The 15067-nt window shown below is 41.5% G+C and overlaps 1 protein-coding gene across 2 annotated transcripts in view; it reads left to right on the top strand.

Annotated features, from left to right (window-relative positions):
- Positions 1–15067, top strand: part of LOC140202663 (protein Wnt-7b) — an 89733-nt gene that overhangs the window by 72459 nt on the left and 2207 nt on the right. The window contains exons 3-4 of one of the 2 annotated variants that reach the window (XR_011887144.1): positions 716–987; positions 11417–12890. Coding sequence is in view for 1 of the 2 variants with exons in the window: in XM_072267796.1 (XP_072123897.1) it covers positions 716–987; positions 11417–11896 (752 nt within the window). In the remaining variant the exon portion in view is untranslated. Of the gene's footprint in view, positions 1–715; positions 988–11416; positions 13066–15067 lie in introns of those variants that run through there. The other variant, XM_072267796.1, reaches the window with a different exon arrangement.

The raw sequence follows: 15067 nt of genomic DNA, 5'->3' as shown, positions 1-15067 counted from the left end.
CCCAAATGGATACACCTCCTGTGCTCCTTGATGCAGGTTTCCATCGTGCATCCTGTCTGGCCAATATCGCTCTAATTAAGAACTGGAATTTGATTGTAAACAAGGTGGGAGAGTGTAAACCTGATTGGATGAGGACTAACCAATCAGGAGGGACAGACTGTGGGGGTATAAATACCACTGGACTAGACATGCCCAGGCATCATCCCTGATGAAGAAGGCAGAGTTTGTCATCGAATCGTCGGTTATAATCAATACCTGTACCGATTGGAAGTCCGAAACGAGTTTATTTGTCATATACGCTGGGAACACACTAGATCGTTTTGCTTCCTATTTACCTATCTTTTTCTTAACATATTTATACAGCTATTATAAAATGAGTTAATTATCTGAACCTCAATTGTTCATACTACCTGCCTGTTTCCGTTTAAGTAAATAGATGATTAAAAGTCTTTTTTCTTGTTATCTGATGATGAGGGTGTGAGCAAGAGTGACAGAGACTTTTGACTTTAGCTGGCCTACTTCCTGAATTCAGTGAATGGCTCCCAGAGAACACATTCGTCATTCTATGCTTAATTGTCTGATTATTTGTGATTTAAGGAAATATTATCTATGCACTGTTTCACTGAGGCTGTAAAAGATTTTCAAGAAATAGATTTGTTTGGAAAAAACCTTGTATGTACATGTTAACACACTGGTTGCCCTCCTGTGCCTGCAGGTAGCCGAGAAGCAGCATTCACTTATGCCATCACCGCGGCTGGTGTAGCTCATGCAGTGACTGCTGCCTGCAGTCAAGGAAACCTGAGCAACTGTGGCTGTGACCGGGAGAAACAGGGCTACTACAACCAGGAGGAGGGCTGGAAATGGGGAGGCTGCTCTGCAGACATCAAGTATGGAATCGAGTTCTCAAGGAAATTTGTGGATGCAAGGGAGATCAAAAAAAATGCCAGAAGGCTGATGAATCTGCATAACAATGAGGCGGGGAGAAAGGTAACTATGCATCAAGAACAGAAGATGGGGGTGCCTTCAATATTAATCTGTGTGATGAATATATATACTGCTTCGTGTGTGTGTGTGTGTGTGTGTGTTTGTATTTTGTGCCTGTCATTGGATTTGCAAGGTAACTGATTTCTTCTCTTTTTACTCTATGTTTATCTTAAGTACTCTTAAGTTCTTGTGGTTTAAGTAAATTTCAAAGCCCTTTTAAACTTGTGTAACAACTTTAAACCCTATGTTATAGTCATCTTTAAACTCTGCTTTGGTGAAGCAGCTGAAATTCATTCACAACTATAGAAATGTTGAGGTCAGAATGACACTTGAGAGCTTCGGGACACAAGAGACTACAGATGCTGAACATTATAGCAGAATACAGGCCCCTGGGTCCAAGAAGTAGTGTCGACCTTTCTACCTATTCCAAGATCAATCTAACCCTTCCCTCCCACTTAGCCCTCAATTTCTCTTTCATCCAAATGCCTATCTAAGAGTCTCTTAAATGTCCCTAATGTATCTGCCTCTACCACCACCCCTGGCAGTGTGTTCCATGCACACACCATTTTCTGTGTAAAAATTTTACCTCTGACATCCCTCCTATACTTTACTCCAATCACCTTAAAATTAGTTAGCCACTTCTGCCCTGGGAAAATACCATGTGCTGTCCACTCGATCTATGCCTCTTAACATCTTGTACAGTGCTATCAAGACACCTCTAATTCTCCTTCACTCCAGAGAGACAAGCCTGAGCTCGCTCAGATTATTCTCATTAGACATACTCTCCAATCCAGGCAGCATCCTGGTAAATCTCCTCTGTACCGTCTCTAAAACTTCCACATCCTTCCTATAATGGGGTGACCAGACTGAACACTATATTCCAAGTGGACACCTCCTTCTGTCCTTTTATCTCTTGACCTTTTAGTTTCCATCTGCCAACATGACATTAACTGTCTTGTCTTCTCCACTCCAACCACGCCCCCTCTGAACTTGTGGCTCTCCACGCACTTCACCAGTCCCAAACTCACCATCAAACCCACTGACATAGATGGTGTCTTTGTGTCTTGATGTACTGACCCTTTCCTTGCAGAGGCGGGGATATCCTTCTCCACAGCTCCTGTACTGTGAGTTCTGCCTCCCAGCCAATCCAGGTTAAGGGTCTTGACCCGAAGTGTTGACTGTCCATGTTCCTCCACAGACACTGCCTTACCTGCTAAGTTCCTCCAGCTTCTTGTTTTTGCTGTATTTAAGAACACCTGGATGAGTTTTGCTTAGTTTATATCATGTGTACAGTATGGTACAAACTCACTCGCCACTCCATGTTGATAAATACAGTACTGTGCAGAAGTCTATATACATGTGCCTATTTATCAACATGGAGCAGAGAGTGAGTTTGTAAATCTGGCGGGAGCAAAGGATATTTGGAATGGTGTGCGTGCGATGCTGCGGGAGGAGTGTGGGACAGGTGGCAGAGGAGTGCCAGGGGCAGGGGATGGGGAGGTTGGCACAGGTGCAAACAGACACACCCAGCCATGAGACACCAGGTAATGTCATTTGATTCCCAAGCAATTGGGATCATTACAGAATGTCTCTCTGGTGCTTCCTGTTCGCTCCCCTCTCACCCCTTTCCCAATCATGACTCCCTACCCCATTCCCACTCTCATTCCACAATAGAGACCCATATCAGAATCAGGTTTATCATCACTCTCATGTGTCATGAAATTTGCTTTTTTTTTGCAACATTAGTACAGTGCAAGACATAAAATTACTACAGTACTGTGCAAGAGTCTTAGGTACACTAGCAGCATATACTGTATGTGCTTAAGACTTTTGAACAGTATTTGAGAAATATGAATTTGAATCTATGTTGGACTTGACCACCTGCCTCACAATGGCAGATATAAAATATTAAAAAGTTAAATATTTCAAGATGAGGAACACAAAACACCTGGAGCCAATTCAATTTATGCAACTTATGTACAATTCAGAAGGGAACAGTCAACTCCCAACACATCTAAGTAAGTTACTGTATTTTCCACTGAAGGGAAACAGCAGAACTAAGAAATTTTTATTTTTTAAGCGACATCAACTAATGGGGGTGAAGAGATCACAAATTAAATGAGTAAATACTGGAGAGATTGTAGGTCTGGCAGAATCTGTGGAGAGAGAAATAGTGAGTTAAATTTTCAGGTTGATTATTTTTCATAAGTTCAATTTCACTCCATAGATGTTTTCTGATATCCTACATATATCCTGCAATTTATGCTTTAATTTCAGATTTGCAGTACCTACAGTAGTTTGATTTTTAATTTCTCAAGTTACAAAGCTGATGGTTGCGGATTGTCAGAAATAAAATGAGATTGGCAGTTTTATGGGACACTGCCTGCTGAGCTCATTATAAAAGATCACATGATGTTTAACCAGCAGAACTCTTCCCATTGTGGAGCAAATATCTGTCCCTCAACCTTCAACAGCAGCACATAATTGCCTGGAGATTTAATTATGCAGTTGTCATTTGACAGACTTGCTTGTGACATGCGGGCAAGCTGCCTAAACTGAATGCATTTTGATGCTCATGCTTGTTCTCCATGTAGTTCTGGTAGCAGGATTTTAAACCTATGAACTCAAAGATTAAAAGCTGAATCTCAAGTAACGCATTTATATATGACTGTATCATATCTTTTGAAAACATATCAAAGCATGGTAAACTAATTCTGAGGACTCCTCACTGACATATGGGTGAATTTGGAAGCTGTTTTGAGTGAAGCGAGATCCTTATTAATTTGTATAGTGCCTCTTGAGGGGGGAGTGTAGATGAAAACCCTGAGAGAACTCGGCCCCAGTGGATCGGCTGCCCAGGGTAGGGACTGAGCTTGAGTGCACACTCCTCTGAACACGGTGGTGTGAATGCTGCCACTTAACCAAGCTGACATTCAGGTTTCAGCCTAGCTTCAACAGTTATCAGCAATAAAACTAGAACTTTCTATCTGTGCAGCCTGACTGGACAGAGAGTGCGGTGCAGACATAGATTAGGTCCTGGTTAATGCCTGTAGAGAAGGACAAGTCTTAATGTTGTGTGTGTGAGGGAAATAAAAATGGAAATACCACAGTGGGATGCAGAAGAAAGAAAAATATGTAAATTTTACACATGTGCAGAAGAGACTCATGTAAAACCAGAACTTCAGTAGAAGGTGTGCTGGTCCGAAAATACTTCATACAAAGTTGCACGAACTCAAACCGCAGCCTGCAGACCTGTCACTGCCTGGCAGTCCGTACTGTGGCTGTGGCTATGCTCACCAATAGCCACAGAAGTAGAGATTGGGATGAGTTTAGTACCATTGAAAAGAATTTGGCTTTACAATTTTGGTTTGGCTGATCAATCTGTTGTCAGCTGGTTGGCGAGTATGTATTAAGGGTCATTTATAAAGTTAATTCTGGCCTGAATACAATACATGTCAGAGCAAGGAGCCAAACCTTTCAACCTTTCAAAATCAAACTTTCCAAATATCAATACTGGTTACGGGAGAAATGTACTGTGACATAATTTTGTAATTACAATTGACTGAAGCACAGATGTTTGTTTAAACTTTGCCATGTCAGCAAAGTGTACTCAAGTATGAATAATCCCACTTAGTACTTACAGTGCTAAATATAGAGCTTTTACACACCCATTACAGAGTGGTCATGTATAATTTTACAGTGCGTACACGGCCATTGTATTTATTTGGGGTGGGATTCATTCTCTTTGGATGGTCTTGCATTAAGGGCAGCCTCAGAGTCATAAAGTGATAGAAAGAGAAAAATACAGGAAGGAGGAGGATTCATTGCAGGCTGTTTGTTGTATAACTGATTGGTGTCATAATGAGCTTCTCATTCAAGTGATAGGATGCCTGTTTGGCTAGGCAGGGGTTCTTCATTCCTGGCAAAGAAACAAGTGGGTTGAAGAACTGATTGTTAAATGGAATTATATGAACAGAGAGAGCAGGAATAAAATGCTCACATTCCTCAAGATGCATCTTGCATTCCATACAGTCAACAGAAAAAAAACCCTCACATTCCTCTGCATCTTACATTCCATACCGACAACAGAAGAAAAGGAATAGAAAAGTTACATTCTGACTATCAGCAGGAAAGGGGTGCAAAGCAATTGGAAACAAGAATCCTGAGCCTTGTATTAAAGGCCCATCTTGGGGCATGGGAGAAATGAGGTTGCTCTGATTAAAACTTTTAACTCCATTCATTAACACGAGGAAATCTGCAGATGCTGGAATTTCAAGCAACACACAAAAAGTTGCTGGTGAACGCAGCAGGCCAGGCATCATCTCCAGGAAGAGGTACAGTCGACGTTTCGGGTCGAGACCCTTCGTCAGGACTAACTGAAAGAAGAGATAGTAAGAGATTTGAAAATGGGAGGGGGAGGGGGAGATCTGAAATGATAGGAAAAGACAGGAGGGGGAGGGATGGAGCCTGGCCTATGATCCTCTCATATTCCTTTTGCCAATCAACTGTCCAGCTGTTGTCTCCATCCCTCCCCCTCCTGTCTTCTCCCATCATTTTGGATCTCCCCCTCCACCTCCCACTTTCAAATCTCTTACTAACGCTTCCTTCAGTTAGTCCTGACGAAGGGTCTCAGCCCGAAACGTCGACTGTACCTCTTCCTAGAGATGCTGCCTGGCCTGCTGCGTTCACCAGCAACTTTTTTGTGTGTAACTCCATACATTAGTCAGTTTACTAGCCCTTACTGTGATTTCAATGTGCATTTATGAAATCCTTAACAAAATTCTTGTTGACTGTAAAGTATGTCAGACATACAGTTTTGAAGTATTAGTGTCAGCATCACACAATTCATCAGATGATGATTTAGGGAACTTGTTTATTTTAGATTTTGATGCTTAAGCATGTTCACCATATAGAACTATACAGAACTGGTAGCAGGAGTTTAAACCCATTAACTCAAAGATTAAAAGCTGAATTTTAAATAACACACTGATAAATGACTGTAACATAACTTTTGGAAACATATCAAAACATGTAAATTAATTTTGAAGACACGTCACTGACATATAGGTAAATTTGGAAGCTATTTTGAGTGAATTTATTCTGGAACAGCTTCTATCCCTCTGCCATCTGATTCCTAAATGGACATTGAACACATTTAGACTACCTCAATCCTTTTTTATTTCTGTTATTTTTTGAACTACTTATTTTAACTTAACTATTTATTTATTTATATATATATATATACCTAATGTAACCCAGTTTTTTTCTCTATATTTATTTATCATGTATTTCATTGTACTGCTGCCATAAAGTTAACAAATTTCATGACGTATGCCGGTGATGTTAAACTGAATTCTGATCCTGAAGTTGGCAAAACCTCGGTTTACTTCCTATGGTCAGGATCTCCTACTCAGTTTCTTCAAAGATCCTTGGCACTGCTGAGAGATCAATGAATGTAATTTAGCAACAAGTGTACCAATGCTGTTCCCCAGGAATGTAAATTTAGCCAAATCTAGTGCACAAGTACCACAACAGACTTCCAAGGACATTTAAAATGACTTTTTTTCCACTAGCAAATCCCAAAGTACATGAATCACTTTTATATTCACTGTATAGTTTATCAAATCATATGAGCATGTAAAGAGTAGAGCAAAGCAGAATGGGGTTGGAGAGATGGATAAAAATAAAACACAAAATTGTTGTGTTATGTCGAAGGAATTGAGAACAAGTAGAAAAAAAACTCTGTACTACTCAGCTAGTGCCGTGATTGGAATTGGCATTACAATTAATATGGCTTCAACATGGAACTAGCTGATAATAAGTAATAATGGAAAATTCAGAATTGTCAGAATCTGAAATAAAAGGGCAGTTTAATAATGTGGCTGCAGGGCCCAGAGTAAAACTGTTCACATATTCTTCTTTTACCTTTTTTGGAAATACATGCAAATCTCTTTGTTGGAATAAACTAAGTTTATAGAACAGTGTTTACAAAAAAAAATTAAACCTAATTGTAAGACCGTATAACATAAGAGCAGAATCCAGCCATACTGCCAATTGAGTCTGCTCTGCCATTCAATTGTGGCTGATTTATTATCCCTTACAATCCCATTCTATTGTCATCCATGTAACCTTTAATGCCTTAATGGGATAGCCTTCACTGCCTTCAGTGGCAGTGATTTCCACAGATTCACTACCCTCCGGCTAAAGATATTCCTCCTCGTCTTTGTTCTGAATGGACATCCCACTATTCTGAGGCTGTGTCTTCTGGTCCTAGATTCCCCCATCATAGAAAAAAAATCATCCCCTCCACGTCCACTCTATCCGGGCCTTTCAATACATTTCAATGAGATCCCCCCTCATTTTTCTAAACTCCAGTGAGTTCAGGCCCAGAGCCATCAAATGCTTCTCATATGTAAACCTGTTCATTCCTGGAATCATTCTCATGAACCTCCTCTGGACCCTCTCTGGTGCCAGCACATCTCATCTTGGATAAGGGATCCAAAACTGCTCACAATAGTCTAACTGTAGTCTGCTTAATGCCTTATAAAGCCCCAACGCTACATCCTTGCTCTTATATTCTAGCCTGACGCTCAACCCAGTATGGGTGGAACTTGTGCAAGGAGCCAACTGGATTCAAACCTGGGATATCTCACCCTGAAGTTTGGGTGGAGATGCCACTACACCACCGGCACATACATCTATGCTAGTATCGTTCCTGTAATACCATGGGTTCTGGGCTTGTTAAGCAGCCTCATGTGCGGTACCTTGTCAAAGGCCTTCTGAAAATCAAAGTAAACAAAATCCACTGACTCTCTTTTGTCTATCCTGCCTGTTATTTCCTCAAACAATTGCAACTGATTTTTCAGGCAAGATTTTTCCTAAAGGAAACCATGCTGACTTTGATCAATTTTGTTATGTGCCTCCAAATACCCTAAGGTGTTTATCCTTAATAATGGACTCCAACATCTTCCCAACCACCGAAGTCAGGCTAACAGGTCTATAATTTCCTTTCTTCTGCCTCCCTCTCTTCTTAAAGAGTGGAGTGACATTTGCAATTTTCCAGTCCTCCGGAACCATTCCAGACTCTAGTGATTCTTAAAAGATCATTACTAATGCCTCCAAAATCTCTTCAGCTACCTCTATTAGACCCTGGAGTCTATGTGGTCCAGGTGCCTCGTCTATTTTCAGACCTTTCAGTTTTCCAAGCACCTTCTCCTTAGTAATAGCAACTACATTCACTTCTACCCCCGACACCCTCAAATTTCTGGCATAATGCTAATGTTTTTCACAGTGAAGACTGGCCATAAATACTTATTAAGTTCCTCCAATATTTCTTTGTCCCCCATTACTACCTCTCCAGTTTCATTTTCCAGTTGTCTTATACCCACTCTTGTCTCTCTTTTACTCCTTATAGATCCGAGAAAAACATTGGGTACCCTCTTTTGTTGTATCAGCTAGATTTCCTTCATATAAGCCTACTGACTCTCACAGCTATCTGGACTATTCCTCTCACCCTGTCTCTTGCAAAAACGCCATCCCCTTCTCGCAATTCCTCCATCTCCGCCGCATCTGCTCTCAGGATGAGGCTTTTCATTCTAGGGCAAGGGAGATGTCTTCCTTTTTTAAAGAAAGGGGCTTCCCTTCCTCCACTATCAACTCTGCTCTTAAACGCATCTCCCCCATTTCACGTACATCTGCTCTCACTCCATCCTCTCGCCACCCCACTAGGAATAGGGTTCCCCTGGTCCTCACCTACCACCCCACCAGCCTCCGGGTCCAACATATTATTCTCCGTAACTTCCGCCACCTCCAACGGGATCCCACCACTAAGCACATCTTTCCCTCCCCCCCCTCTCTGCATTCCGCAGGGATCGCTCCCTACACAACTCCCTTGTCCATTCGTCCCCCCCATCCCTCCCCACTGATCTCCCTCCTGGCACTTATCCGTGTAAGCGGAACAAGTGCTACACATGCCCTTACACTTCCTCCCTTATCACCATTCAGGGCCCCAAACAGTCCTTCCAGGTGAGGCAACACTTCACCTGTGAGTCGACTGGGGTGATATACTGCGTCCGGTGCTCCCGATGTGGCCTTTTATATATTGGTGAGACCCGACGCAGACTGGGAGACCGCTTTGCTGAACATCTACGCTCTGTCCGCCAGAGAAAGCAGGATCTCCCAGTGGCCACACATTTTAATTCCACATCCCATTCCCATTCTGACATGTCCATCCACGGCCTCCTCTACTGTAAAGATGAAGCTACACTCAGGTTGGAGGAACAACACCTTATATTCCGTCTGGGTAGCCTCCAACCTGATGGCATGAACATCGACTTCTCTAACTTCTGCTAGGCCCCACCTCCCCCTCATATCCCATCTGTTACTCATTTTTTTGCACACATTCTTTCTCTCACTCTCCTTTTTCTCCCTCTGTCCCTCTGAATATACCTCTTGCCCATCCTCTGGGTCCCCCCCCCCCGTCTTTCTTCCCGGACCTCCTGTCCCATGATCCTCTCATATCCCCTTTTGCCAGTCACCTGTCCAGCTCTTGGCTCCATCCCCACCTCTCCTGTCTACTCCTATCATTTTGGATCTCCCCCTCCCCCTCCAACTTTCAAATCCCTTACTCACTCTTCCTTCAGTTAGTCCTGACGAAGGGTCTCGGCCTGAAACGTCGACTGCACCTCTTCCTACAGATGCTGCCTGGCCTGCTGCGTTCACCAGCAACTTTGATGTGTGTTGCTTTCCTTCATATTTCATCTTTTTCTCTCCTTATGCCTTTTTTTGTTGCTTCCTGTTGGTTTTTAAAAACTTCCCACTCATTTTCGCTATATTATATGCCCTATCAACACTCACAGATTAAATGGAAATGAATAAACAGTCAACGTTTCAGGTCATTGAACCTTGGTAATTTCCATAGACCTGCTGATTTCCTCCAGCGTTTTGTGTGTGTTGCTCTGGATCTACAGCATCCGTGGAGTCTCTTGTGTTTATTGTATGCCCTCTCTTTTCATTTTATGCTCTTTGACTTCACTTGTCAGCCACAGTTGCCTCATCCTCCCTTTAGAATACTTCTTCATTGTGATGTATCTACCCTTCACCTTCCAAATTGCTCGCAGAAACTTGGATTGGGTTGAGGTCTAACCCGCCCTTTTTCTACAGGTCAGATCTTCTCCAGAAGAGAGCTCAACGATCTAGAAATCTGAAACCCTGCCCCCTGCCCCAATTCCTCAGCCACACATTCATCTGCTAAATCATCCTATTCTTACCCTGACAGGCGTGTGGAAAGGCAGCAATCTAGAGATTACTACCCTCAGCTTTCTCCCTGTATTCTCTCTTTGACACCAATGTCATTGATACCAATGTGTACCACAACTTCTGGCTACTCACATTACCCCTTTAGAATGCTGTGGATCTGATCTGAGACATTCCTGACCCTGGCACTTGGGAGACAAAATACCATACAGGTGTCTTTTTTCATGTTCACTAAATCTTCTGTCTGCTCCCCTAACAATGGAATCACCTATCAATACTGCAGTCCTCTTCTCCTCCCTTCCCTACTGAGCAACAGAGACAGATATAGTTCCAGAGACCCAGTCGTTGTGGGCTTCTCCCTAGTGGGCTGCTGTCCCCCCACCAACAGTATATCTAAAGCAATATACTTATTATTGAGGGGAATGGCCATAGGGATACTCTACACTGGCTACCCATTCCCTTTCCCTCTCCTGACAGTTGCCCAGGTATCTGCTTCCTGCAACTCTGGGATGACTATCTCTTGGTAGCTTCTGTCGACCACCTCCTCATTGAACTGCAGCCCTAGTTCCTTAACATGTTCTCTGAAGGACCTGCACTTCATGCAGATGTAGTTCTCAGGGGGACTGGAGGTCTCCCAGAGTTCCCACATCTCACACAAAGAACATACATCTAATTCTGGACCCATTCTCAGCACACTAGCTAAGAGACAAAGAAAGAGGGAAAAAAACTTAATAGATACTTAGAACCTCCACCTGTCCTCACCCAGGCTTATTGAATTAAAGCCCCCCACTCCTACATTGGCTGACTCCAACACTGGCTGCTCTAACATTGTCCACTCTGCTTACACGTCCCTTCTTTTTATTGGCTGAAATAAAACTCACTCCCAATGAGACTGACTTTTCAAATTGTTCCTGCCTTGTAATGATGTCTTTCTCTTACTTGCTACTTCAAGTTATGACTCAGTCCTGAGTCCCCACTTACTGTTCTCACTTATTCTGACAAATGTGTCACTTTTCTCTAACATTATAAGCAAACAATATGATACAGGTGTTTCCTCTTCAGTGAATGTCTCCAAATTAGCTTCAATCTGAAAGAGCCCAAAACTAAAGTTATGACTTTGAAAAGGGACAAAATGCAATGAATTCATCCCTAATAGTTGTTATTCTTTGACTAATAGATTCTGGAAGAAAGAATGAAGTTGGAATGCAAGTGTCATGGTGTTTCTGGCTCATGTACAACCAAGACATGTTGGACAACTCTTCCCAAATTCCGAGAAATCGGATATGTCTTGAAAGAAAAGTACGGTGAGGCTGTTCATGTTGAAGCAGTAAGGGCCAGCAGATTACGCCAGCCCACCTTTCTTAAAATCAAGAAGCCCAGGACCTATCGAAAGCCAATGGACACAGATCTAGTTTATATTGAGCGATCACCAAACTACTGTGAGGAGGACAGTACAACAGGGAGCGTGGGCACCCAGGGACGGTTATGTAATCGCACCTCCCATCACGGGGACGGCTGTGATCTGATGTGCTGCGGCCGAGGTTACAACACCCACCAGTATACCAAAGTGTGGCAGTGCAACTGCAAGTTCCACTGGTGCTGCTTCGTCAAGTGCAACACGTGCAGCGAGAGGACCGAAGTCTTCACCTGTAAGTGAGACGGCTACCCCAACAGAAAAACAGACACTCTAAAACTTGGGGTGGAGAATCACAACAAAAGCAAAACGAGAAGGCAGTAACAAGGAGCCAACAAAAAAAAAATGGAGTGGCATTGAAAATCAACTCACTGCAGCATCAATTTGCACATCCACTTACAAATACCCACTCTTTGCTTGAAACATGTTGCAAGTCACTTGGCTACGTTTCTATAATAAAACAAGAGTTGGTGGCAATTTGATATGCCTGGTGCCAGTGCAAGTCCATTCTTATGGGCAGTATTATTATTGAATTCGGTGTGGCAAGTAGTCAGTGAACCAGCTACAACTCCCAGAATGGCATGCACTTGAGTATATCACCTCACTTTCACAATCTCCACAAGAAACTCTGCTCAGTCATAGCACTATTCTCACGGTGTGAGAAAACATCAACAATATTTCTCCACACACAAAACAAGAACAGCCTGAGGTACAAAGTGGGTACTAAAGGAATCATCATGTTCAGTGCTTTTAAGGACTGGAAATGACTTCGCTGTATCACCCCAGATGTGATGGCAGAGATCCAGAGTAGAGGAGGAGGATGGGAAGATCCATCTGTTATGTTGTTTGAAACTGACTAAATACGTGTCTTGTCCAGTCTCACTGGAACTATTTGGATAGTTAAAAAAAAGTTTATTTATGTTTTAGAATGAACAATTCTAAGCACTAACAGGTAGTGATATTGTAATTTTTTAAAAATGTAAACCTGTTAGTTTCATTCCTGACTTATAATGCATTAATTTGGATATTTCTCCAAATGTTTCTCAGACACTAATCTGCTTATACATTGATAGTTTAACAGAAAGTGTGACTAGAATGATACAGAGGGATACATAAACAGTTAAAATTCTAAAATTTACATCAAGCTATTCATTGTTTTGAATACTCTTTAAAAATATTAATTTATTTTGAAAGGAAGTTCCTGAATGCTGGGACAAAGGGACATAAAATGCTACAGGTATGGCTGACAATAAATATTAATAAAAAAGTAATGTGTTTATGGTTAAGGAAATGTTATGACCCAGAACAATACATTGGTACTTAATTTGATTTGTATTTCTTCTCCAGTTGTCTTGTGTCATCTTGCATTTGCAGAATGGGGCATACTAGAAATGGTAATTTTGACTGAAATTGTGCCCTGTTGGTTTTTGCAATATAATATTATATTTTACTAAATATCAGTAATGCAATTTGGTTGGTCTATATGTAGCTTTGTATACTTGTGCATTAAGTTAAATGTTATGCTTTGAGACTTCCAGTAGCTGTTTGCTTTTTATATCTGCAGTGAAAGATGTGTCACTTTGTATACCTGTCAACTGAGATCCATCACTGGGGCAAACAGTTCTGCATATCTTTTCAAAATATATATTATACAGAGAATTTTAATTTTGATGAGATACATTTCCTTCCCTCTGCCAAGGTAATTGTTGGAGTTTCTTCTACTGCTTTGCCTCTGCTCAGGCTGGAAGATGGGCTTTCGGGTCTGCCCAATGGAAGGCTTGAACCATGGAAGCAGTAGGATAGAACCCTTCGGTTTGTCCACCCAAGTGCATGGAGCAATCAAAATGTCACAACTCTGCTGGAAATCAGGCTGAGAAACTGCTCAAAGGAGTTTGGAGTCAGACTAAAGCTGTTGATTGAACACATCCCTCTGGGAAATCAACTACACTGCGGCAATGCTCCCTTCTACACATAACAGAAAGCCCGAGGGATGAAAATTAGATGACGCACGATTGTCATCATGAAAGTTATGCCAACAATTCCTCCCCTCCGGATGCTTAATGTTTCCACATTGGGATAATTTCATGAAAACCAAGGGTTAGGATTGGGCAACCTCGATCTCCAAAATAACTGTCCTCCTTTTACATGATTTCCTCTATTTTAAAACTTTCTTTCACATGGCAGTTCGTAACCCGTTCCTGACTTCAGTAGCAGAACAATTCACTTCACTGTCATCCAATGCCAGATAAAAAGACAGTTTCTAACATGATTTTGCCATGAGCCCATATAAGTGGGGTACAAAGCTGGTGCTACCTTTCAGTCAGGTGATTGAAACATCAATGTCAACATAAGAAGCCCTTTAATCTGTGCCTTCCATTGTGATTTTGGCACATTGTCCTCCTTGCTTATTTGCCATCACCAACAACAGTCGGATGGCCAGCAATGCGTGTCCAATTTTAATCAGTAGTTGAAAGTTACAAAGTTGTTGAGTTCATGATGGAATACAATGCATTCCAACATTACACTGAGGACTGATACTCCAATGTGGATCACAATTGAAATCCACCCAGTCCAGTGTGATCCACTCAATCTTTGTGCAATTAGTGCCTGTGTATTGACTATTTGGAAGTGTTGTCAACATCCAAACAGCCCTATCGCAGAATGCCTCATGATCAATGGAAGAAAAAGATTAGAATACACAGTTCAGTTGGCTGGAGTAATGCTGATTCAAAATGAGTGAACAACTTTGCATCCACACATAAGCACTTCATTTACAATATTATCCTATACCTCTCCATTTAATAATGAAAGCTTTACTTCTCTGCTTCTTGTCAATTATTGACAATTATCGCCAGTATAACATTCAAATCAGAACAGACACAGCTAACACACCCGTCCTTAGATACATAGCCTAAAGCATTAAATCAGACTGAAGCTCAAACTCAGACAAAATGAGAATGTGTCATATTTCATATTTGTTAAATGTATTGGATAAATTCAGAAAGTTGAAGCAAACTATGTTTGAACAGAACATGAAAGAAGAGATAGATATCAGATTAACTGAAGATTAATCTTTAACATAAATCCGTATCTAGCTCACTCCTCTGCATATTATTCAATGGTAAAATTATTACAAATTTCTAAATACTTGGCCAATGTGTACTCACAATCTTCTCTTCAAATACTTCCCTTGAGTTAATCCTGATTCAGCCAATGGAGAGGAAGTTAACTTAGACAGAGAAACCTCCAAGGTTTGGACTGTTCTGACTCAAATACTTTTCAGGGGATGAGCAAGAAGAATCAATAACACTTCAATATTAATGTCCAGAATATATCCAATAACCATTTACATCCAAAATACATTTTAATTGCTAGATTACATATATTTTAACAAGGAAGAAAGAACAAAAGCAA

Source organism: Mobula birostris, chromosome 9 (genome assembly GCF_030028105.1).
Source record: "Mobula birostris isolate sMobBir1 chromosome 9, sMobBir1.hap1, whole genome shotgun sequence".
NCBI classification, from domain to species: Eukaryota; Metazoa; Chordata; class Chondrichthyes; order Myliobatiformes; family Myliobatidae; genus Mobula; species Mobula birostris.
This window is presented reverse-complemented; position numbering and strand designations above follow the sequence as displayed.